General features: G+C 47.5%; 1 protein-coding gene across 1 annotated transcript; it reads right to left on the bottom strand.

Annotated features, from left to right (window-relative positions):
• Nucleotides 1–492: 492 nt before the first annotated feature.
• LOC134369867 (sulfotransferase 1C2) lies at nt 493–24649 on the bottom strand. The gene is made up of 8 exons (XM_063086646.1): nt 24560–24649; nt 8820–9003; nt 8230–8355; nt 6442–6539; nt 3650–3776; nt 3059–3153; nt 2742–2922; nt 493–639 (listed from the first exon to the last, which is right to left on the bottom strand). The coding sequence occupies exons 2-8, from the start codon at nt 8968–8970 to the stop codon at nt 527–529; spliced, it is 891 nt and encodes a 296-aa protein (XP_062942716.1). The 5' UTR covers nt 8971–9003; nt 24560–24649; the 3' UTR covers nt 493–526.
• Between the last annotated feature and the right edge of the window lie 1385 nt (nt 24650–26034).

The following is a 26034-nucleotide window of genomic DNA, read 5'->3' on the forward strand; positions in this document are numbered from 1 at the left end:
CTTTTAATGAGGTTTTGATCTTCTAATATCTCCCATCTGTGCCTTTTCCTTTCACTCCCCACCACCAGCAAGGGCACTCGGAACGTGTTTCCTTGGGGCTGGCTGCACCAGGGCTGCCCACCAAGTGTCCCTTCTGATACTGATGACACAGAATCCCAGAGTTCCCTGAATGGCCAGGACAGACGTTAGAAATTTCATGTTCTTAATATAGATGTAACCTGATATTTGTACTTAAAGTACGATAGACTAGAAAACCAGGATACCTGTTCCAGAAATTAGTATTCAAGTTTTATATTTTATTTAGCCATCTTATTTCCTGCTTTGGAGAGAATAGTTGAGAAAATAGGCATTAGACACAATTCCTTTTTTAAAATGAGGTTGTGACATACTGTTAATAATCACAGAGACAGTCTGTACCACAATTGTATGCATTTACAATGTGCTTTCAGAGATTCCTTGGGGTGGGGCTAAAAGACTGAAGATAGCGTCTGCGTTCTTGCTGTCCACCTTTTTATTTACATCCTGCTCAGAGTTCCATGCAGAAGTTTATGGAGATTCCTTCCATTTTTTTCCTGTAGATTTCATCAAACCTCTCATTCTGAGCCACAGTGAAGTGGTTTTTCCAATCCCCCACTGTTCCTAGAAGAGGGAAGCCCAGACAAGAGCGTCACTCTGATTGAAAGGCTCGGTGTCCCTAAGTAAAGCAGTGGAGTGCGTGTGCTGGACCTGGCCTGTCACACGCCCACCTCACCCAACTTCCCTTTGTTGACACCCAGCTGCTGCAGCTCTGTGCTCTGAGAAGCAGCCCCGGGGACTCTATGAAGGCGACAGGCTTCTCTATCGACTGGACATCTGAGCCATGGGAGCTGATAGCTTGGCACGACCTGCTCCATGTGTGGCGTATGCACACAGTGGACTGCTACAGAGACATAAGGAAGAATGGACCATGGACACAGAAACACAGGGAGGAATCTCCAAACATGCTGAGCAAAAGACACACAAGAAAATACATCTGAATGATTCCATTTATCGGAAGTCCAAGAACAGGTATAATCTGTCCACCATGATAGAAATTAGAATAGTGGTTGACTCTGAGGGTAGAGAGTGACAGGAAAGGGGCATGAGAGGGAACTTTCTGGGGTGACAAAAATGTTTGATATCTTGATCGGGGTGCTGGTAGAATGGGCATAACATTTATCAAAACTTGTGGAACTGTGCACTTAAGATTTCTGCAGTTTTGGTATATAGATTACACCTAAATAAAAAAGAATTTGAGAATATGAATAAGATGCTATTTTTCATCCAGCAGTGCCTTAAAATAATTTTAAATAGGGGAAAGACCCTTTGTTCCACCAATGTCTCTTCTGATAAATTATGCAACAGAAATAAAAGCGTCAGGAAATAATAAAGACAAAAATTGAAACTATGCTAACTGTAGTGTCTATCATTAGGGGAATAGTTGAATGAATAATAATAATCCGTACTTTGGTATCACAAGAGACCACTAAAAACAGTGAGGTACATGAATCTACGTGCCTTGCCCTGGAGGGATGTCTCACATTCTGGCAAGCAAAGTTGCATACTATAACCACATTTTATGTTGGAAGGAGCAAGCTTTTATCCTGATACACACACACACACACACATATTTCATGTGTGTATGAGCCCCAAGAAGAAGATGTATAGAAAGGTAGGTATGTGTGGGCCTGAAGACAGGATAATGCCAAATCATAACTGATTATCCAAAGAGAAAAGAGGTGGAATTGTCTGGCATGCTGTAGTAGCATGGGTTGTTGTTGTAAGTTAGAAAATGCAATGAAATAAATTCAATCACATGCAAAAAAAATGAGGAAGAAGAAAAAATGTTACAAAGCCTTATACACACCATGGATGCACTGCTGTGAAATATTAAAAAAATTATTTATAAAACAGAGAGGGAAGGAACTTCCCTACTGTTGGTGGTTACTTCTTCAGAGTGGAGTTTTGGTGGGGAGAAATTTTTTTAAAAATATAATTCTATATTGATTTAAATTTAAACAATGACACATACTACTTTTTAAATCCAAAAAATGATAGTCTTTTTTAAGAAAAACATTATCTGGGCCAATTAGAATTCCTCTTCTGGGAAATGGAACTAAGAAATATTGAGAGAATGAGGCAGTTCTCAGCAGCAGTTTAGCTGAAAATCTTGGTGCAGAGCAGGTGTGGGCCACGGTGGAGACTTAGCTCTGAGCAGAAACTGAGTCAGCAGAAGCTGCAGAACAGGAAAAAGGTATCACAAGTAGAGAGACAGCAAACTGGCCAGGGAGGAAGGCATGTGTTATGGTCACAGGCAGAGCAGCCAGTCCCGTACGTGGTGTGGCTTTAGAACAAGGGGCACAACCTCCTGCTGCCGAGGTCCCGGACCCTTAGATCCACGGGTCCCAGGAGGTCTGGACCAAGAGCGGCTCCTGTTCTAGTTATCTGCGAGACTTCCTTTACTGTTGACTGTGAATCCTCACTACAAGCCCCTGGCATTAGAGTTAGTATGAGGGACTCCGTTCCTTGCAACCAAGCACCAGAGTGACAGCCCAGAGAGCCCTCTCCTACCACGGGACGCAATCCCCAGCCTTGCTAGAAGCAGCTGTTATGAAGAGTCATAAACACGTTGTCTTGGAATTCATGAAAGTCAGTGTCGTCTTGCTAAGAGGCAGGCAGTATGTGTCAGACAAGCTGAGTGTTGGTAAAGAGGCTCCACTAACCTTTTCTCATGAAAGGGGAAATGGACTGGTCCAGGATAGATTTGGGAACCGTAGAACGGTTCGTCATGGGATTTTCTTTCATTTTCTCAAATGACGTCTCCTGGACAATTTTATCTAGCACGGCCTCATCCAAGTTCTTTCCCATGAACCGCATCACCTTCTGAATCTCATGCTTTGGGTCCTGTGGTGAGGGCGACATTGGATTGGAAGGCAGGAGAGTATCAGAACGGCACCCTCCCCGAAGCACAGCCCCGGAACAGCTTCAGATCTCTCTGCACCTGGGCCTGAAGCGCTTCTTCTCAACGGCCTTGACTCACCCTCTTTATGTCCTCGAAGAGGAGGAAGAGAATCTGGTATCTGTCTTTCATCTCCCACCATCCTTTCACGTGGTCAAACCAGGAACCCCAGCCCACTGCACAGACACAGGAAACAGAACAGCTGCTTAGGAATCTCACAAAACCCTCAGGCAATTGGGGTTTTATTTACCTAAGTGCACCAGGAAAGTGCAGAGGGAAAAGCAAATTCTGGACCAGACAGCTCCTGAGGATCCCGATCGGTTTGTTTTTGAGGTGGTGGGGATTGGGACAGCCTTGGGGTAATTGACCAAAACAAGCTGCCTACCGTGGTTTCATGTTTATTATGTGCAATCCCACTTGCCCTGACAATGGGAATGAGGGTAGTGCTATAGGTCAGGTGACCCAGAACAAAGCTTTCTAATTGGGGGAGATGTTTGCCAAGGGCTGTGGGCACACACTGTGAAAGCAGCCAGCCTGCCCCGCCCCATCCCATCTGTGGTGGGACTTGCCTGACGAGACGCAGGACATCCTAGGAGTCAGAGCATTCTAGGTGATTCCCTGGACTCAGCCGAGCTGCAGTGAGACGCAAGGGTGCGGAGGATTGTGCTTTACCTTTTCCACTGATGAAGGTTTCGAAGTACTCTTCCCAGGTACCAGGGTCGGGAAGCACTTGATTCATCCTTTGGAAATGGTAGTAGGAAACCATACAGTCTTTGGCATTTCGAGCTACATAGAGGAACTTTGGGGCAAGAAGACAGGTGGGTGGAAGAGAGTGTAAAAAGCAGGTTTTCACAGAGCCCACCCAGGTGGAGCCGTCCCGACGGTGGCTGCGCACAGGGCTCGGCTCTGCCACACTGGCAGTGCCACCCGTGACCTCCCTCTCCTCGGGATGTCCCTGCTTCACTGCCCATTCTGCTCTCTATTTCCAACTCGGTCCTATTAATTAGTTAATCAATTAGCTAACCCCTGGTTGCCCCTTTGGTCTCTGGAGCAAAATCTTTCTCTAAACAGTCTGACCTGCCATCCGACTAAGAAACTTCCACACGCATGTGGACGACCCTGCTAATGCCCTCATCTAGGTGTCCCAGAGAAGCAGGATGGCTTCATGGTTAAGAGTCGGGCCACGGAGCAAGAAAACAGCTGCTGTTTTTCTCCTGCCTCCTCAACTCCAGCGGTGTCCACCTCCAGACACTGTAGCTCTGCCCTACAGAGCATCTCTAGGTTTCGCCACAACCTCTCATCCCTCGGCCCTCCCAGCCTTTCACTGTAACCAAGTTTGACTTCTTGATTTCTTCCTCTCAATGCACATTTTACAGCATCAAACCCGAAGTGGCTTCTTAACTAGCCGTCCCCGATCCCTGACCAGGTATTTCAACGCTGTGCCGATTTTCACCTTAATGCAGTGGCTCTCAGTTGGGAATGGTTATGCCCACGAGAGGCATGTGGTAATGTCTGGAGATATTTTGGGTAGTCACAGCTGTGGGTGGCGGTGCTACTGGCATCTAATGAGGAGAGGTCAGGGCTGCTTAACATTCTCTTCTCTGGCTTACCAAGCTGCCGAGCACCAGTGAGGAAAGTTTTACAGAAAGTTGATATTGAAAAATCCACCTGGATTCTGAAAGTTTTTGACCTGGCATTGTCTTTCCCTCCAGTGCTACTCGACAGTCACTTTGCTAATTTCTTCGCCCTTTCTCATTTCTAACCTCCAGCCACAGACTCTCCTCTCTGCTCATGCCTTCACCCCACTTGCTCTCAAGTTCACTGATTCTCTGTTCAGCTGTATCTGTTCAGCATGGCAGCCTAGTCTGGCAATTTGAATCTCAATGATTGCATATGATTTCAGTTATAGGAATGCCATTTATTTACCTAATAATTCTGTTTCTAAAAGTAGTATCTTATTCCTTTATTGTATTTTTTATTCAATCTTTCATTCCTTTAACAAACTCAAACATTCTCTTCTTTCTATAGTTGATAATTGTATTGTCTGACGTTTTGAGGTCTAACTCTGCTGTTTGTTCTGTCTGCAGACTCTCTCTCATGGTGTCTGTTCCCTTGTGCACTGCAGAACTCTCAAGGGAACGTGTGGGGCCTGAGTTGAAGCTGCATCCCTCCAAAAAGCATCCGTGTTTGTTTCTGCCGGGAAACTGCAGACACAGGCAATGGGGACCACCTTATGCTAATTTCTCAGCTTGTGGGTTTTTGGACAATGCAAGGAGTGCCAGTCTGAATCTTGATCCCTTAAGAGAGAAAGCCTGTGGCTATGCATTCTCAAGGGAGCTGAGAGCTAGGTCCCATCAGAGAGGGTCCCTGGGTTCTGCCTTTGCCCCCCACCCATCCATGAGGATGTTGCTCTCCAGTGGTTCCTTAGTTCCTGGTGCTTTGACCCTATCCATGTGCAGACCTGAAAACTCAGGATGCTGGAATGTCACGGTCGTCAGATCCCCCAGGACAGCTCCAGTCCCAGTCTGCCTCCCTAAGGTTCATTGCCCTTTTCATTTGGGGAACTTAGGGACTTTCCTGACTTTATTTTGATCTCAGGTACGTGTTGAAAAGGAAGCGTGATGTGTTAGGTGATATTGGTGGGTGTTCTGCACAGAAGGGTTTCAGGATATCTAGTCTGCCGTGTCCTGGAGATGGAAGTCTCGCCCCCTTGTCCAACTTTACCAAAAGGACTCCCGTCATTTGACGTGAGTCCCCCAAGGGCCCCCCTGTCCTCCAGAAATAGATCTTCTAGCCTTCTTCACACTTCATTCCCACCTCTGAGAACCCAGAGCCCCACTCTTACCACGGCTGGTGGCTCAGCGTGTGCCCTGACCTCACTCACTGCACAGCCCCTCGTCTCTCGGTCCTTCAGCAAGTGCATTTCTAACACTCTCCATGTGCCAGAGCTTATGAGGTGCTGGGAGCATAATAAATACGGTCCCAGAATACATAAACGGGGAGCCCAGAGTCTACCAGAGGCTGAGGCCACAGCCCCTGCAGAACACTGCTGCACCTGTTCATCCACCTCCCCTTTTGGGCCATCTTCAGGTTTCCTGCACTCGCTCGTCCCTCCCTGGTCTATCACAGAATCTCCCCTCAGCCTGCAGCCCAGGGCCCATCCTCTCCCCTTCCTTTCACAGCCAGACGCACTGAAGGAGCAGCTGACACTGACCCTCCCCGTGTCTCTGTCCTCTCCAACAGTGCAGCCTGGCTTCTGCCACCACGTCTTATTTGAACTGTGCAGGTGAACATCCTGCTGAGTGCAGAACTGCACGTTTCTCTTACTGCTGAAGCACTCCCAGCACTGCAGAGCCAGTGGAGAGGCCAGCACGATGGAGCACGTTCTGAGCTGGGTCTGGAGGACTCGCCTGGGCACCCCACACTCCCTGCCGTTGCCGTCGCTGGGGGCTGTCGCATCTTACCTTGCAGCTGTTTTCCCAGAAGGATGGTGGCAACAGCTGAGCGGGAAGGTGGGTTCTTAGGGTCCGTGGAGGGGGCATCGCTTTGGCTTGTTCTACACCTTTAAAATAATTCGGGAGGAAACATCGGCACAGAGCAAGCCCTGCATGGGACCTCATGGTCCAGGCACCGTCCGGAATATCCCATCACCCGCCTGTCTCTGCGCTTGTCTGGTGACTTTCTCTTGGGGTTTCACGATGGGATTGTTAATATCACCTTCGCTCTGCGGACCGCACATCCTGAGAGCTGGAAGGGAGCTCACAGCTGATGTAGTCTGTCTGTCGTTTAAGGAGGAGGCAGTGGAAGTCGAGAATGGACACCTGACGTCTAGCCGGGGCAGAGCTGCCAGGATCACAGAGCAGGCTGCTCTCACCTTCCTGCCCGCCAGCGCCGCCCACGTGCAGCCCATGTGCAGCCTCTTCTTCCATCTCTCAGGACAGGGGCACTGGCTGGGGCTGAGTCATGATTTCTGCTTCTCGTTCAAGACCCTTATTGCACTTGCTCTGTGTGATCCTTGTGTTAAACTGAGCAGGGGGAACCGGCAACACAGATCAGGGAGACACACACAGTCTTTCTAAGCAGCCGCCCTCCAGTGGAGGAATCAGAACCTTGTGCACATAACACCAGGAGCGAGCCCAGCAAACACTGAGAACTAAACCCACTCCAAGACAGATCTGGGGTGAATTGATGCTGTTAGGTGGCACTCTTGAATTCGGACCCCAACCCATAATTTATGGGTAAAAATCCCTCTGCACCAAAGCCGATGACTTTCGTCATCATCATTTTGAATACAGGGCACCTTGCTCCATAAAGGCATATGACATGCCAAGCTGGGTGACGGGCTACTGTCCTTTCATGAAGTTCTACAGCAGCAAGGGTTGACTCGAGGGGAGCTCTATCCTGGTTTTCGTGCTGACCTAGTGATTGTACACTCTGCTTCCCACTGCCAAGGACACTGCATTAGAAATCTTGCTTAGGCTTTTCCTCTTTCTTTAAACTCCCACATTGTCACAGGTAAGACAACGGTGCCAGGGCAGGATGCAGAAATAAGATCCAAAGCTGGGCTTGGATGACCTGGGGAACATAAGGGGTCTTGGGCCAAGGGATTTAGCCTGGAGAGGTGCCTAGTAACGATACTCAACACTTAGTATGTTCTATACACCAGGTGCTGCTTCAAGCTTTTTACATACACTAAATTCACTTAATCCTCTCAACAGCCTTTTGAGGTGGGTGCTAATTCTATTGACATTTTGCAGCTGAGGACGCTGTAGCACAGAGGGGTTGGGTACCTTGCTAAAGGTCATGAGCGTGTGATGGAGTCAGGATTTAAGCTCCGGTCACCCTTAATCATGATGCCATCCTGCTGCTCATGCAGCAGAAGACCAGACACGAAGCCTGATTGCACGTGGAGTGGGATCACAGTCCAGCAAGCAGAGGGAAGCCTGTGTGGGGTCAGAGCTCCACAGATAGTTCAGTGCAGGGGGGCACCAAGCACTGGCTGCACAGCCAGAGGTCGCTACACAGTCAGGAGCCAGGGGCTGGGCAGGTAGGAGCATAAGGAAGAGTCGATGCTTCAAGGATATCCTGACTTGGGGACACACCCCGGCCCAGGTACCAGTATCTTACCTGCATCAGATCTGGGACTTTCTATCTCAAGGCATTTGTAGGGATTTGTCAGACCTCCTTCAACAATTGCTCCAAGTCCAGATGAGGACGGAAGAGAGGGGAGAGGGTGCGGGAGGAGCTCTTACCGGAGGGCAGGGGCGGCCGAGCCCACTCGATGAGAGGGTGGCGGTGCTGGATGAGGGCTCTCTGGCATTTCTCCACGTCCCCATTCTGTTCAATCATGTCCACAATTTCCTGAATCCACGTTGTCCCTGAGGCCCAGAGGGAAGAATGAGAGGCAGAAACCTGTTAGACGATCCTCCTGCAGCGTGCTGAGTAAACGCAGGGACGTGGACACTGCTGCTTGCCTCAACCTCCCCTCAGGTCCGGACCCAACAGCCAGGACAGATGGATGTCCATGCGGGGCACCCTTCGGATCTCAGTGGGCAGTGAAGCCACACAGGTGGGGCATGCACCCCCAAGAGCAGTGTACAGCGGGGACGGCAGGCAGGGGCCTCTGGAGCTGTGTGTGCCTCGCCTGGGAACCCGGGCATGCGGGCACACTGGGCATGCGGGCACACTGGGGATGCGGGCACACTGGGGATGCGGGCACACTGAGCTCCAGCCCCGCCGAGGAGCAAGGAGGAGCAGGTTTTCTGTCAGGGAATTCTAGCCCGTGTGAGAACCTTGCGCGGGCTCAGCAGGTCGTGGTCTTTGCTCTCCCTGCCCCACATACCTGACTTAGGGTAGGTGCAGATGAGGAGATCGTCCGGCTGGGCCTCAAAGCTCTGGATCTGGCTCCAGTTGTCCACAGCGGCAGCCTGCAGGGGGATCCCCGCCACCTCGCTCAGTTGAGTCTGTTTCCCCACCACTGTGGTCAGGGCCATTATGTCTCAGGGTATGTGGACGGGGTGAGGTCACTAGGGAAGAGAATAAAGGAGACCTTTTTTTAAAAATTGCAGTAAAATACACATAACATAAAATGGACATCGTGACCACTTTCAGGTGTGCAGTCTCGTGGGATTAAGGACATCCACACTGCTGTTCCACCATCACCACCACCCACCTGCAGAACTTTCCCACCTTCTCGAATGGAAACTCTGTCTCCTTTAAACAATAACTCCCCTTCCTCCTCCCCTAGCCTCCGGCCACCACCATTGTCCTTTCTGTGTCTATGGTCTCCAGATGTTTTATATAAGAAGAGTCACACAATGCTTGCCCGACTGTCAACGGCTTATTTTACTTGCTTAATGTGTTCAAGATCCATCCATGTTGGAGCATGTGACAGATTTTCCTCTAAGACCGAACAATATTCCATGTGTGCATATACCACATTTCGTTGATCCATTCATCCATCCGTGGGCACTTGGCTATTGTGAATCATGCTGCTATGAACACAGGTGTGCAAATATCTACTTGAGATCCTGCTTTCCACCCTTTGGGGTATATGCCCAGAGAGGAACTGCCGGATCAAATGCTAGTTCTATGTTTCATATTTTGAGGAAGCGCACACTGTTTTCCACAGCAGCTGTATCATTTTACGTTCCCACTAGCAGCGCACAAGGGTCCCGATCTCTCCAAATTGTCACAAGCACTTGTTATTTTCTGGGTGTTTGGTGTTTTTGTTTTGTTTTGTTTTTGGAAGCTAGCTGATACAGGAATGGAACCCTGGACTTTGGCATTACTAGCACCACTCTCTAACCAACCAAGCTACCTGGCCAGCCCTATTTTTTGTTTTTGGTAACAGCCATCCTAACAGGTGTGAGATGATATCTCCTGGTGGCTTTCATTTGCGTTTGCCTGATGACTAACGCTGGTTAGCATCTCCTTGTGAGCTCACTGGCCTTTTGCGCCTCCTCTCTGGTGAAATGTCTGTTCGGGTCCTTTGCCCATCTTTGCATCAGGTTGTTGTGGTGGTTGTTTGTTGACACATTGAGAGAAGACTTATTAAATGTGCAAGGAGAGGAAAGCAAGAAGTGTGGGCCACTATTATCCAAGAGTAATTGGTACTGGGATTCCAGATGACATTTACTACTAGTGCTGATAATGAAATGATAATAGTTAAAACCGAACATTTATTGAACACTTTACTGTTCCATGTGCCAGGCTGAGTGCCTTATATACTTTCACTCATTTTAACTCTTGCATAATATGAGTGGTACAACTTTAGAGATGAAAGGGTCCTTACAGAACATGGAACAGCGAATGACTGCTGAAAATTGAATAAAAGAATCTGGCCCAGCCGCTCCACGGGATGAGTGAGAGATGTGGGCGCCCTGCTGAGCAAGGCCAGTGCTCATGCTCAAGCTCCCAGAGTGGGCCGAGCAGATTAGGACAATGACTGTTTTCAGAAATGAAAGGCAAATTGTTTCTGAAAGAACTTTAAACATAAGAAGCAGCTGTTATTTATAATTTGTCAAAGAAGGTAGAGTTTGAATGATACTCCTGAGATTATGGTATGATCTATTTCAAGACAGCAGGAAAGAGAAGGAACATTTCCTGCAGGCCTTCTACATTAGGTCCTTGCAGACTATTCTTATCTCAATTAATGCATATCACAATTTTATTAGGAAAGAATGATTATCAGTCTTTTAACTGTGAGTATGCTGAGAGTCACTTGATCAATAATTTGCCCAGAACCTCAGCCAATATCTGTCTATGAATGCCATGTTGTTTCTTGAAAAATTGCCTGTAGTTTTTAACTGTGAGTCTAAATGTATATATTGCAGAAATTTTGGACTAAACCCAAATGTACAAGCAAATATCCATCACACAGAAATTAGCATTTTCATGTGTTTCTGTTTGTTTCAAATGCATAGTGTGATAGGAAGAATAACGGCTCCCAAAGCCATCCACGTCCTAATGTCTAATAGGTTGCACTGCATAGAAAAGGGACTTTGCAGATGGAATCCACCTGAAGGACCTTAAGGCAATGAGATAGTCCTGGACTATGCAGGAGATCCTACTGTCACCACTAGGGCACTTAAAAGGGGACGAGGAACAGAAGATCCAGACAGAACAATGCAGTGGAAGAGGCCAGAGAGAACGGAAGCCCGAGAGCAACTCACCTGCTGCTGGTGGCCTGCAGACAGGGAGATGCTGAGCCAAAGCCTGGCTTCTGAAAGCTGAGAAGGAACCACACCCAACAGCCGACAAGGAAACAGACCCTCAGTCCTACAGCCACAGGAAACCAAATGCTGCCAACACCCAGAATGAGCCTGGCAGGGATTCTTCTCCAGAGCCTCCAGAAAGGAACACAGCCCTGCCAACACCTTGACTCTACCCAGCGACAGCTCTTCTGCCTTCTGACTTATAGAGTGTGAGATAATAAACTCGTGTTGTTATAAGCTGCTAAATTTGTGATAATTTATTATGGTAGCAATAGAAAAAGATTTATTCATATGCACAGACACACACATTACAAAAAACTCATTGGATACTTTCATGGACTGAATGGTGTCCCCGCCCACCCACCCCATTCAAATGCTGAAGCTCTAACACATAGGACCTCAGAGGGTGACTGTATTTGCTGATAGAGCCTTTAAAGGAGTGATCAAGTTAAAACAAGTCCATTAGGGTGAAGCCTAATCCAATCTGACTGGTGTTCTTAGAAGAGTAGATTAGAACCCACAAGGAGATACCAGGGGTGCACACATCCAGAGAAAAGGCCTTGTGAGGACATAGTGAGAAGGTGGTGGTCTGCAAGGCAAGGAGAGGGTCCTCAGGAGTAACCAACCCTGCAGGCACCTTGATCTTGGACTTCCAGCCTCCAGAACTGTGAGAAAATAAATTTCTGTTGTTTAAGTTCCCTGGTCTGTAGTATTTTGCTGTGGCAGCCCTAGCAAACTGATACAGATACCTTTGGTGAAGCTCAAAAACCAACTATTTCTTTTGAAAACTGGTAAATAAAGGGAACAATTTAATCAGTTGTCTTGACTGTCCTATATTAATTGTACCACTGCATAACCGAATAGTCCATGAAATTACATGTCTTTTTACAGAATCATTCCAACAAATAAATAAACAATAAATTACAGAATTGTAATGTCCCTTTGCAGCCCTTAATGATTTAAGGAACCTAGGCATTTAACCCTCGTGGCTCCTAACATCACGGAAAGAAAGATTATTAGACATTGAATACTGTGTACCTCTTAGTGAAGACTTACATTCCCTTTATAAACACTGAAGACATTGGTCCGGCTGAAAACATTGCACCAGAATCTGGATCCACACCAATTTCCAGAAAATGCAGAGAACAGAGGAATGTGTGACTACAGCACAGCAATGAAATCAACAACATCTAGACCATGTGAAAGTCTATAGGACAACAATACACTTCCTGCAAATAAATTGCACGGAAATTATTTCATAAATTGGAGAGGAACGTAAAGGTTAAAAAAAATAACCTAAAAGGGCAAATTAAACAACCACCAAAACAGGCATATCTAGACTATTATGAACAGAGGTGTTCACTTAGGTGAGAAAACTATAAAGAGTAGTAAGAAAGTGTCCGTCCTAAATGTCAGGACAGTGGGTACTTCTAAAAGGAGGAGCCCTGTCTGGGGGACGGGGAGCACCTGGGGCTTTTGAGGAGGTTGGCAAGGTTCTAGGGACATCCTGACCTGGGTGCTGGCTCAGGGCATTTGCTGTTTAATGATGTATAAGCTGTATATTTGCATGGTGTGGTTTCTGTGTTTGTGATATATTTAGCAATAAAATGTGAATTCAGCCTATGGAATCTAGAGGGTAGCGTGGGCAGGGGCCAGAGCATTCAGATGGAGGGAGGCTCGTGGGGGGGCCTAGCAGTGCACAGGAGCAAGGTGTGCCCCTGGTGGACAAAGTTCTGGAGCTTAGAGCTTTGGGGCAGGGGAGGGCTCTCCAGAAATGGGGTGGAGGAATCGAAAGGTGTTTTATGTGCCTTTAAGGAGTATGCGTTTTTGCCTAAGCACAGCAGGAGTTTAAGCCAAGTTATTTGCACTTTTGAAAGATCACTGCAGGTGGAGGGTAAAGAAGGGTTGGAGTGGAGACTTACCCAGAGAGGAAGGGGGTCAGGAGGGTGCTGTGGTAATTCAGCTGAGGGTTGGTGGCCATGCCTTACTCAGGCGTGTATTGGTGCGGACACAGAGCAGTAAGTGGACTTAAGAGACCTTTGGGAGGTAAAGTCAACAGCACTTAATAACACATGGGCTGTGATGTGGTGGGGGTGGGTGGACGGTGAGTCCAATGTGGAGGGTAGAGTCTGAGGCGTGGGCTGGCATCTGCTTGGAGGCCCCCGGGCAGGTGCATGTGTGGCTCTGACCTGGAGATGATGATTAGGCACCTTGCTCTGGGTGGCTGGGTGGTGCCGAGTGTCTGGGCGATCCCCTAGAGTGTGAGTTAAGAGTAAGTACAGTGACAGAAGTGCATGGCGTGTAGGGTGGGGCAGAAAAGGAGGCACCACCAGAAGGCTCTGTGCTGAGGACCAGAGAGGTGAAAGCGCTTGGACGGTCTGGAGTGTTGGGTTCCACCTGCGGCTCTGTCCGAGGCCTGCATGGGCCGGGCCGTGATGGAACCAGGCTCGGGGAAGAGGCGCAGCAGAGTCGAGGCAGCCGGACAGTGTGGCAGGAGCAGAGGAGAAATCGCAAGCCCTTCTCACCCTCCCACAGCCTCTCCACAGTGGGGCCACAGGGACGCATGGCTGCTGTCCTTGCAGAGTTGTGCCCCTGGACACAGAAATTGCCCCTTGAGCGGCAGCTGGAAGCTTTTCCATCTTTTCAGGCCAGCTCATGTGGCCTCCTTCGTGAAGCCATCCTTGACTCCATGGCCAGAAATAATTGCTCCTTCCAAGGGATTCCACACTATTCTGTGTGTAAATTTTATAGTTCTCACCCCACCGTTTACCATTCCTTGCTTGTATGTCCAGCCTCCCACCAGGACGTGCCCCCTCTTCAAACTGAGAGCGTGTCTCAGCCAATGGCTGGGGTGAAAGGAGGGCCCTCGTGGACAGAAGTCCTGGCGGGAGAGGGGGAGCTGGCACCTGGTGAGGGAGGGCATTTGGGAAAAAGTCAGGTGGAAGAGAGAGACTGTATTATGGGCGAAGCAGCTTTTCGAGGTGATTGCCATCAGGGTCCTGAATTTCTGGGTCTATCATTGTTAGGCTGGTGTCTCTGGGACACAAATGTCTTTTATGTTACTTTTTCAGATTCCTTTGGATCTTTCCCAGCTTGAGTTAATCTGTCTATACAGTAACACCTCATGACCAGAGTAAAGATTTAAAAAATAAACCGAGTTAAGCACAGCATTTCTTTGAAGCTGCATTCTTACCTTCAAGTTCCAGCTGAAAGTCAGCAGCCCAAAGTCCTACCAGACCAAGGGTCAGTGGGCACAGAAAGAACATTCCAAGGGAGTGACGATGGCAAAAGCTCAAATTGCCTCTGGGCCAGAAGCACTTTGGGAGGCTCTCAGCATCAGCAAGGGACACTGCTGGGAGAATAGGGACAACAGACACAAACCCCGTGTTCTGTCCTGAGGAGGGAGAACTGCTGGCGGTGTGGGTGCGGCGATCCCTCGGCCTGCAGATGTGCTGCAAATCTCAGCTGCCTGTAGCTCCCGCGGACTGCAGGCTGTTTGCAGGAACACGTGCAGGCAGATGCATCCTGCTCCTTCCTCTCTGCCACCACTAATCTCGGCTGGGAGACTGCCTCTCTCTTTGCTCAGGCTCCTCCCTCTTCTGTCTGGCAGAGATTCTAAAACTGGGGGGAATTTAGGGGGAACTGGCAGGTCGACTGCAGGACCAGTGCATGCAGCTCCCAATACGCTCCTGCTCCTTCCTTCGCCCCCTTCTCCTGGCTCCTCAGCCTGAGGTTCACCTTCTGCATCTCTGAAGTATGGTAGCACTACCTGTCTCCAACTGATGCTTTCAGATGAGAAACAACAATGTTAATGAAAACACCTCGCCCAGCATATAGTAAGTGCTTACAAATGCTGGGGCTTCTTTCCTTTCTCCCCAAACTGTATGCACGCACATAAATGCAGAGAGGGCCGAAGAGATGTCCAGCGCTTAGGCAAGTGTCTTTTTACACCTTGCCTTGTCGTGCAAAAGTCTACTTTCGTGGAGGCAGATTATATTCCCTGGTGTTCCTGGCTACCCAGAAAAATCAAACTGATGTCCCAAAGGGGTTTTTCTTTTTTAATCACAGTCTACATTTTCTTCTTTCTGCTCTTTTCCCAGTTCCACTTATCCCAGTGTGGTAAGCCCCAGTTGGCTGACACAAGTTCTTAGCGCTAAGTCAGCATCACTCTGTAGGCCAAGTCCCTCATTTCAGCTGTCTGCTAGGGTGCTGCAGACAGCGGAGCCCCCGGCAGAGCCCGTGGCATCCCTCTGCAGTCGCTGCCACCTTCCACCACCGAACACCACGTGGGCCCCCTACTTAACAAGTCAATCGTTCATTTAGCATATATTTATTGAGTGCAACTGTAAACGGCAGCGTGTAACCCACAGTCCCCACGATCCCAGTTAGTAACCGCTGCTCATTCCTGCTTCCTCCACAATCAAAGCAGATGAGCGGCACTTTGCGTGACCCTTTTGTGGCTCTCCTTACTTGTGTCTCTTCCGTTCGGGTCTCCCATACGTTCAGCATATAAATTGAACTCGGTCAGAGCACACGTTCCCCTGGGTTTTTATGGCCCAAAGTCTGGATGTTGTCACCTGGAACTCAAACCTTCTTGAATGTGACAGCATCTCCACCGACCTGCGTAACTTACTGTTTCCTCTATGCATCTCATAATTTCCTGCCTCCCTGCTTCATGCTTGTTCTCCTGCCAAAAAGGCACTTAATCTGTTTCCACGGAGTCAAATGCTTCAACTCTGAAACATCTTTTCCTTGAAGCCTGTCCTCAGGCTCCAGCTGAAAGTAACCTCTGCTGTAAGCGATCGCATGCCTTTAAAAATCAACACTTTTGTTGAGATCTAATTCACACACCATACACTTCACCCATTTAAGGCGTACAGTTCATTGTTTTTAAAATTGTGTGTCCATCAGCACAATCAATTTTAGAACATTTTCATCAACCCCATAAGGAAACTCTGTACCATTCGTGGTCACCCCTCATTCCTCCTATCCCCAGCTTTAGGCAGCCACTAATCTACTTTGTGTCTCTATAAATTTGCCTTTTATGGACATTTTATATACGTTGAATCCTACACTATTTTATCCTTATGATTAATTTGCCCTTCTTTACTACAATTATCTCTTTTTACTTTTATTTTACTTTTTACTTGACACAATATTTGTGCATTTTATGAGGTACAGAGTAATATTTCAATACATGTATACACTGTGAGATGATCGAATCAGACTAATTAGCATATCTGTCACCACAAACATTTATTATTTCTTTGTGTCAAGAACATTTGAATTCTTCTCTTCTAGCCACTCGAAATTTTACAGTAAATTATTGCTTACTATGGACAACTAGCACTACTATCGAATACTAGAACTTATTCTTCCTATCTAGATGTAATTCTGTATCTGTTAACCAACCTCTCCCTACCCCACTACCCTCAGCCTCTAACACCCATAATTCTACTCTCTGCTTCTATGAGCTCACTTTTTCTAGCTCCCACATATGAGTGAGAACATGCAGTATTTATCTTTTTGTGCTTCACTTGTTTCACTCATAATGTCTTCCAGGCTCATCCACGTTGCTGCAAATGACAGGATTTTACCCTTTTTATGGCTGAGTAGTATTCCACGGTGCATATATGCTGCGTGTTGTTTATCCATTCATCTGTCGTTAGACACTGAGGTTGATCTTGGCTATTGTGAGTAATGCTGCAATGAACATGGGAGTGCAGATGTCTCTTCCACACACTGACTTCACTTCCTTTGGGTATATACCCAGTAGTGACATTGCTGAGTCCTATGACAGTTCTATTTTTATTCTTTGAGGCACCTCCAGACTGTTGATCATAATGGCTGTAGTAACTCACATTCTCACCAACAGTGTGTGAGTTCGCTTTTCCCCACACCCTCCCCAGCATTTGTTCTTCTCTCCTTTTGATGTAGCCATTCTAACTGGGCGAGATGATACCTCACTGTAGTTTTCATTTGCCCACTTGGAAGGTTGTCTCTTCACTCTGTTGATTCTTTCCTGTGCTGTGCAGCTTTTTAGTTTGATGGAGTCCCATTTGTCTATTTTTGTTTTTGTTGCCCCTGCTTTAGAAGTCTTCTCCATAAAATATTTTCCCAGCCCAATGTCTTGAAGCATTTCCCCTATGTTTTCTTCAAGTAGTTGTATAGCTTCAGGACTGAAATTTAAGTCCTTAATCCATTTTGAGTTCTTTTTTACTTGAATAGCAAATCACCCAGTTTCCCAGTGCCTCAGTTGTCCTAGCTATGATACTGTCACTTAGGTGGAGAGTAGCTCCAAGTCTTCCTGTACCGTTTCTTTTTAGGATCATGTCTTATGTCCAATCAGGATGGGCTGCATCGTATGATGTCAGTGAATAGCTCTGCACTGTTTACCCACTCAACTGGATTAATATGTTTATCAAATGAATGAAGAGCGAACGAAACAGAAACTTTAATTCCCACCAGCACTGGGTCTCATTGGGCGGATGGGGCCAAGGTGGGGAATGTGAGGAGAACTCTCCCTGGGGCCCTGAGTGCCTGCTTCAGCTCTGGGCCTAGGCTCCGTCCTCATCTCACTCTGGCCCAGCACATGGATTTTCCCTGATTCCCAATTCATGCCCTTCTAGACATTTCTGAGCTGTTTCCAAGAACCAGGTAAAGCCTGCCCACTTTGTAGTTAGGGGAAATTCTTCATGGCAACTTCTGCCCACCTGCAAGACCAACGCTGCCGCTGCCTCCTGGGAGAGTTTTTTGAGGGGTCCGATCACAGTTACACCTGGGAAAGCAGTCAAGCTACCTGTGCCACTGGCACAGAGGACAGTTTCTGTGTCTCGGTGGCCGCCCGAGGAGAGAGGGAGCAAAGGCCCTTCCCCCAGACACAGGCTTCCGACGTGTCCAGACCCTGCAGTGCTGGCCATGCGAGTCCGGCTGCTCCTAACCTCAGGGAACTTGCTCAGCAGACCTGGAACTGCTCAGTGCTCTCCTGGCCCGTGCGCCCTGTTTCTGTTGTGGTCGTTGCTACTTCTGTTTTTGACCATCGACAGTCCACGTAATTAGACGTCTCTTGGGCCACGTTTCTCGCTTAGCTGTGCTCATTGGCTTTAACTCCCTGCCTCCTTTTCCTTGTCCCCTCACCCAGGGAATGATGGATCAAATCTTTCTCTCCCTCACTTCTGTCTCCTCTCTTTCCTCTTCTCCTCCCCGTCATTCCATTTGCAGCCCGGCCCCCTCCAGCCATGGCTGGTGGCTGTGGCTGTGGCCCTGGATGTGGATGTGGCCCGGGTTCTAGTACTAAGAAGCAGAGGAGCCCTGAGACGGGAAGCAGAGCTAGAAATAACGAAGACTCGCTCCGAGTCAGTTTCCTAGAGCTGCTGCGTAAAGCACCACAGACCGGGTGGCTTGAACGACAGGAACGTCCTGTTTCACAGTTGTGGGGGGAGAAGTCTGAGATCGAGGTGTGGGCGGGGGGTTCCTTCTGGGGGCTGTGAGGAAGAGTCCACCCAGGCCTCTCTCCGGGTTCCTCAGGGTTTGTTGTCATCTCCCTGGTCTCTGCCTCATCCTCACGTGGCATTCTCCCTCCGTGCGTGTCCGTGTCCAGATTCCCACTTTTTATAAGGACCCAGGTCATATTGGATTAGGACTCACCTAACGACTCCTCTAAACTTGATCATCTGCAAAGACGCTATTTCCAAATGAGGTCACAGTCACAGGTACTGAGAGTTAAGACTTCAACATTTTAGGGTGGGGACACAATTCAACCCACAACACAGTACTAACAGTTTTTGAAACTTTGAAAAAACAGCCATAAGTTTCTTTCAAAACATTCCCAGAAGTTCTCGACGCTGCCTACCATTTTCTCTAACTCAGCTGGCTTTTTCTCCTAAGGCACCAACATTGAAGATAAATGTAATTCTCTCTTGTTCTGTTTACTAATGCATCTGACAGCATTGCTTTTCCCTTCCGGTTCCCTTGGAGAGCCTGGTGTTTCAGCTGCTTCCTGAGTTTGCTGCAGGCTTCTGTTCTAGGCTCGAGAGCCTGGTACTCGTTTCAGCATTGTTTCTGGGAAAAAATGTCTTTCAAGTCTCAAAAGATTGAAAGTGTGCTCTGAACACAATCAACTTTTAACTGGGGACTTCCTGTGCAAGTTTCTGGGTCCCTGCTGTCACCTGGAGGACAATAAGTGCGCCATTCTAAAGCAGAGAAAAGCAGTCTCGTGACCAGTAACTACCAGTTCTTTTCATAGTCCCAACATGCTTTTAGAATTTCCCAAATTAGTAGGTAATGTTTTATACATGTTTTAGGACAGTGAATAACTGATAATATAGTGGGTGAAACAGTATATTACAAAATAATGTATTCAGTATGCTCCGATCTTCACAAAAACTGCTTTGCTTGTCTACACCTACAGGGAAAAATGACACATCAAAGCCTGTACCCTCCTGTCAGCCATACTCATCACTTGGATGGAATCGTGTCACTCTGGAGGTGGGGAGGTGATGGGAAGGGGACCACCACTTGTCACGTGTGACAGGCTGTCTCCTGTTGCTTCTCCAGTATCACTCAGTGGGGATGATATTCCTCTAGTCAGGGTGGGACGTTGAGCAGTTACCACGTCCCTTAGTTACTTGACAGAACTACTGCTACTGTAAAGGAGAGCGGTGGTGATTCTGCAGTTAGATTTAATCTTGGCTAAATGGTTCAGTTTTTGTTAGAGGTGAGACCTCTCCTGACCCCTCCCTCTATAAGGCCTGGATTTAAGCCAAAGGATGGGACTGGGCTCCGCTTTCTTTGTGCCCCCTTCTCTGTCTCCACTCGCTAGCTCCAGATTTGGACACTACCAGTGCCACAAATGTTAAAGGGAGTAGAGGGAAGGGGTTAAGAAGTTGCTGATACAGCAGTGGGATTTATGAGACCTCTGACCTTGCAGGTGTCTCTAGCTGAGTCTTTCTTGTGGGACACATTGGCTTCCTCTTTGGAGATTCGCAGGCCTGGGGCACACTGCCTGGCCATTCCTGTGCCTTGGGTGCAGATATCCCAGCCAGAGTCTCTCCCCTCAGCTCCCAGTTCACCGTCGGGCAGCCCTGCTGGGGCCTCTTCCAAGTGGCCCACACTGGTTCATGGAAACACCAAGACATCCTTGTCTTGACCACCCAGGCGTGCAGGTAATGCCAACCCCACAGTCCTGTCTGGTTCTCGAGACCTCCTCAGTGAGGCTCCGAGCCTGGAGTCCACAAGGCCCCCCGACGCAGAGTGCCCCAATCATCTCCCCTGACATCTGCGCTTCTGTGCTCTGTGGGCTGAAGATGTAGGAGGGAGCATTCTGCCCACCCCTCCGTCAGCCTGTGTGGGGACCCCCAGCACACGCACACTCCCCCACAGTGGTCTCTTCCCACGTGCTCTTTTGTTTCCACACCCCAATACTGTCTTATATTTTTAACCTCAGTGAGAGTTCCAAGAAGCAAGGAGCAATTTCTTGATGATTTACTTTTAAATTCTGGATATGGAAATTCTATCTCATACTTATTTTGCTAATTAGTGTTTATTGTATTGGTACCTAAATCACAAGCAAGGCAAGAAGAGTCCTATTTTTTAAACTCTGTAAGTTATGTAGGTAGCACACACACAGAAAGGTGTACAGCTTGATGAATTTTCACAATATGACCACAGCTGGACATGAGCACCCAGCTCGAGAGAAGGGACATCGTCTACAGCCCAGAAGTCTTTCACACATTCCCTTAGTCACTTCCTCCCTTCAGAAGCCACCCGAGGCTTCCTTCTAATTTTACTGAGCAGTGTTGCCTGTTTTCGAGCACTATATTCTATTGAACCTGATGAAGTTGCTGGTATCCAACTATTATTTGCCCTTCAAAATGGCGGTTTTATTTGGTTCAACTTTTTGTTGGTGAAAGTCATTCATGTTGCTACATTTAGTAGTGGTTTGGGGCTTGGGGTTATTTTTGCCAATTTTTTTTTGCTTTATTTATCCATTGTACTGCAAAAGGGTAAAAAGTAAGCCTGGGGGTTCTGGGCGGAGCACTACATTTGTCTGCTGGGTTCGGTGTGCAGATATTTCAGCATTAGGAGGGATTGTCAATTTTCCAAAGTGATTGTGCCAGTTCACTCACCCACACTATGTACCAGCAACAGCAGAGATTAGAAATGTTAGAATGATACCACTTAAAACAGCAACACAAAGCAACAGACGACTAGGAATAAATCTTACATAGGATGTGTGAAATGGTACCTGAAAAGCTAAAAAACCTAATTGAGAGAAAGTTAAAAAATATCCAACTAAATGAAGGGATATACCATGTTCATACACTGGAGAAATCAATAGTGTTAAGATGTCAATTTTCTTTAAATTGATCTATAGATTTAATGAAATTCTTATCCAGTCTCAGCAGATTTTTTTTTCCTAGAGTAGAACTGACAAGCTGATTCAAAAATTTATATGGAAACACAAAGAGCCAAGAATCAAGGTAATCTTGAAGAAGAGCAGATCTGGGGAATGTGCACTACCTCATGTCAAGATTTGTTACAGAAGTACCTTAATTAAGGCAGCGTGGTGTTTGTGCAAGGATAGACAATAGACCAATGAAACAGAAAAGAGAGGCCAGAACAGACTCACATGTAGACAGCCACCTGACTGGTGATGGTGGAGGTACCACAATAGAAGGTGGAGAGGGCGACCTTTCCAATAAACTGTGCTGGGTCAACTGGACATCCCACTGGGAAAAAGGTGAGTCCTCTTCCCACTGCACACCATTCATAAAAATCACTTCTGGGTGGACTATAGATCTGAATGTGAGAGGAAGGACGGTAACATTTAGATGGAAACATAAGAAAATACTTTTTTGGGAGTATGCATAAAGCAAATATATTTCACAGGGCCTTGTTTTCCAAAGCCTTTCAGTTTCAAATATTTACCTTTCAAAGGACAGGAAAATTTCCCCAGGCTATACTCCCTGTTGTAAGGTAAAGAATTGTAACACAGCAAAGTTGCTGGCTCAAAGACAGATGGATTACTGATTGATATGTAACGATACTGGGAAAGTGCTGGAAGAAGGGAATGTTTGCTAAAATCAAGCATTTGTTGCAAATTGCATTATGGAATGTCACCTTCCTTGTCTTACTGAATGTTGCCATCTTCTATTGTTAAACTTATTAAACTATACTTAGCAAAAACCCCACCTATGTTCTCTTCCTGTAACTTCCTGGTCTGGAGAATAAATGTGGGAAGAGAACCCAAATTCATGGTTAATTCCCAAATGGAAGGAATGCCTGTCTCTTGAGGGTTCTGGGCAATTAAGCCCTTTTCGGGGCTTCTCACTGCTCAGAAGGGATGGGCTTTGAGTAATCTTTGGCGGCTCCATCACCCAGGGCAAAAAGGATGACAAATCCGTGGGAGGCAAAGCAACGCTTTTTCATGACCTTCAAGAAGATCAACATTTACTAAACAGATTAAGACAACTACCCACTATAGCTCACTATAGAGGAAAACAATCACAAATTGGATTTAATTAAAATGAAGAACTCTGTTCATCAGGAACGCTATTAATAGATTAAAAAGGCAAGCCACAAAGTGGGAGGTGTACACATTTTTCATTTGTGGTGTACAAACGGTCAAGAACCTCATATCTAGGTTACACGAATAACTGCTATAACACGATGAGGAAAAGACTGACCGCCAACAGAAAAGTGGGCACAAGCCTTGAACAGGTCCTTCACGAGCAGTGATACAGCAATCAATACCTGCAGACGCCAGCATCAGTAATTACCAGAGACGTGAATTAAACCAATTAATCGAGTGCATCCATTTAAATAAATTCAACTAAAAATTAAATCACCACTCAACACTGCTACCCAAACACCAGAATATCTAAAATTAAAAAGTCAGGATACATCAGATTTTGGTGATAATGAGAAGCTGGAATCCAATACAGTTGCTTTTTCTTTTCTTTCTACTTTTCTCTGTTTCACCTTTTCTACCAAATTTATGTTCCTTTGTAAAATCTGAATAAAATGATATTTTTCTTCTGAACAGATTTTTGTTTTCTTAATGCTTCTCAGCTCTGCATCCAAAAGCAAAGCACAGGCAGAACTGCAGGATGTATCCAAATGCACTTGGCAGGCTTTACATGCGTTCCTCAGAGGGCAGGGGTAGTTTCACAGCGACAGGTGTGGAGGGTCCCTTACGAGGCAGACTTTCTGACTTCTGAGGAAGAAACTCCCTGGAGCAGGCTCAAGGTTGGCGCATCTCAGCAGGCAGAGTGTGAATGATTTTGACCCGGTGGCTCACTCCTGGGCTCTGGCACTTTGCTGGAGCCCATGGCAGGGTCATGGTGGCGGCCTCTGTTTCTTCTGCCTCAGTTCTCCCAGGACTTCTCACTCTGATATGCTTCTCTCCAGAAACTGTTGCAGTCCCGGGCCATCCCGGACACAGCGGGCTCGGCTTGCCTGTTGTCTTGTCTCTAGGCTTCTGCCTGATGTCAGCCCACGCGAGGGTCTCATTTTGACACTACCGACACTGGTTGTCAAGGTGTCCACATTCCAGTAAAGAAACTACCTTACTCTGTTATTTAGCAGCTTCCTTTCCCTTTTTGTGGTATTAATGATACTGTAATTATAATGTCTCACTATGTGACTGGCACTGTTCTAGGAACTTCACATGTTTACTATTTTCCTTAGGTCTCTAGCAGCCCTGTGAGGTGGCTGGTGAGGCTGCTCCCTGTCATGACAGCACTGGGACATTTGAGGAGACCCGGACCACAGCAGCAGAGCTGGGCTTTGAACCCAGCGGGCTGCTCTCCCAGTCCGGGACTTGAATGCCCACCACTGCGTGTTTTGAGCCTGTCTTCTCTGGCTGCCTCCTGGTGAGTGCAGAGTTGTGGGGCTGGTGCAGTGTGAAAAGTATTCCAAGCCGGCCACTTCCGTGAGGACAGACCTCCAGGCTGCACGTCTTGGGGCAAAGGGCCTCGCTGCTTTCTCACAGCCCAGCCCACCCCCGAGACCCCTCCCCCAATGCCCGAGTGAGCTCTGGGCCACATCTTTGAAAGTTATAACCCACCTTAACCTCTAGGAAAATTATTTACTCAGCCTGGGGTCTCATTATATTAAGGGCAAAGGGTAATTTGATAGTTCAGAGTGTGGAGTAGTATCACTTTTTAAAAACATTTTCCTCATTAGTCAAGGTCATCTGAAAGTTACTCTTGTCTTTTAGGAAGCTAACAATCCCAGTCACCTTTCAAAATTAACGGCATATTTTATGTTCAATATTTTAATCCAGTTCTTTTAAAGGACTAAGCCAGAGGAAAACTACAAATACATTCTCTGTCCGTCTATCTGTCTCTCTCTGATTACTTACAGTTGGCGTTTCAAGGCAAGCAGTGGATCACAGGCAGGAAAGTCAGGGTTCAGGTCCCGGTTTTGCTGAGAGGCCTTTTAAACAGCCTGCCTTCAGGCTCCATGAGTCCCCACCCGGGTGCACTGTCGACGTAGAGGTCCAGTCACCACTGGCCACATCTTGGTAAAGCTGCAGCTTTGTTATCTAATAGCTCATTTTCTGGCATCGCCCTATCAGGGCTCTCACTCATGTGCTTATTTTTGATAGCCTTGACCACACCTAAGTACAGGCCAGGGTTGGGTTCTGTCCTCTAGAACAAGAGCCCACAGGGCGAACTGCTCCCATGGGAGGAAATGTCTGACTGAGCCGCGCCCTTCTGTGAAAATGGGGCTGCAGTGAGAGGGCTGTCTTGACCGCTGCAGGCTCTGTGAGAGGTAAGGGGGTCCATCGGGGACGGTACTAATTTGAATACCTGCTTCTGGAGTCCTGATACAGTTAGGGAAAGCCAGAAAATGGTGGAGGAGGTTGGGGGGAGGCTGGAGATTCTATAAAAAGACAGAGAAGGGCCCAGAAAAGCACTCTTCCTCAGAAACAAAAGAGAGAGAATAAAGCGATATTAGCATTTCCATGGTGGACCAGTGACTCCTGTCATTCATTCATTCGTTCATTCATTCATTCAGCACTCGTTGACTGCCAGGCACTGTGTTAGGCACTGAAGAGCTAAGAAATAAGAGCTTTATAAGATCTTTTCATGATTTATAGAATCTCAGCACCTGCGTATTTTGCTGCTCCCCTCTTTATTTCCTTCCAGTGATGAGATAAAAGTTTTAAGACCGAAGGGCGTGTGACTTCAGTCTCAGCGGCAGGGGCAGGAGGAGGTCTGGGCCATGCTTCCCTTCACACAGTCCTGAGCAGAGAGCAGAGCAGGAGGCTCTAGCAGCAGTGACGGCTCTGAGCAGAAGGAGGCCGCAGATTTCCGGGGCCCTGTGAGCAGGAAGACTGTGGCACAGGGGCCAATGTTTGTCCTCGGTCAAATGCACCCTCCAGCAGCAACCACAGCTGTCTTTCTGAAAACCTTCAGTGGCTTCACCCTGTGCACGGCAGGGGTCAGCAAACTTTCTCTGTGAAAGACCAAGCAGTGACTGTTTTAGGATTTTCCCATCCTCTGGTGTCAGTTGTGACCGCTTGGCTCAGCCATTGAGGTATGAAAGCAGCCGAGGGCAATACCCACAGGTGGGCGCAGCCATGTGCCAGTAAAACTGTACGCACAACAGGTCTTTTCATTTCTCCTGAGTTTATACCTGGGAGTGGAATTTCTGGGCCAGATAATAATGCTGCCTAACTTGGGGGGAACTTCTGGACCATTTTCACAGGAAGCTTCCCCCTTTACATTCCCAACAGCGTACGTAAGGGGTCTTGAGACGTCCTGAAGCCCGTGCCTCGCCTTTTCTGCTTAATGAGCTCCTATGCAGCCCTTGCATTTCTGCATTGTGGGG

The sequence above is a fragment of the Cynocephalus volans genome, chromosome 2 (assembly GCF_027409185.1).
Source record: "Cynocephalus volans isolate mCynVol1 chromosome 2, mCynVol1.pri, whole genome shotgun sequence".
In the NCBI taxonomy this organism is placed as follows: Eukaryota; Metazoa; Chordata; class Mammalia; order Dermoptera; family Cynocephalidae; genus Cynocephalus; species Cynocephalus volans.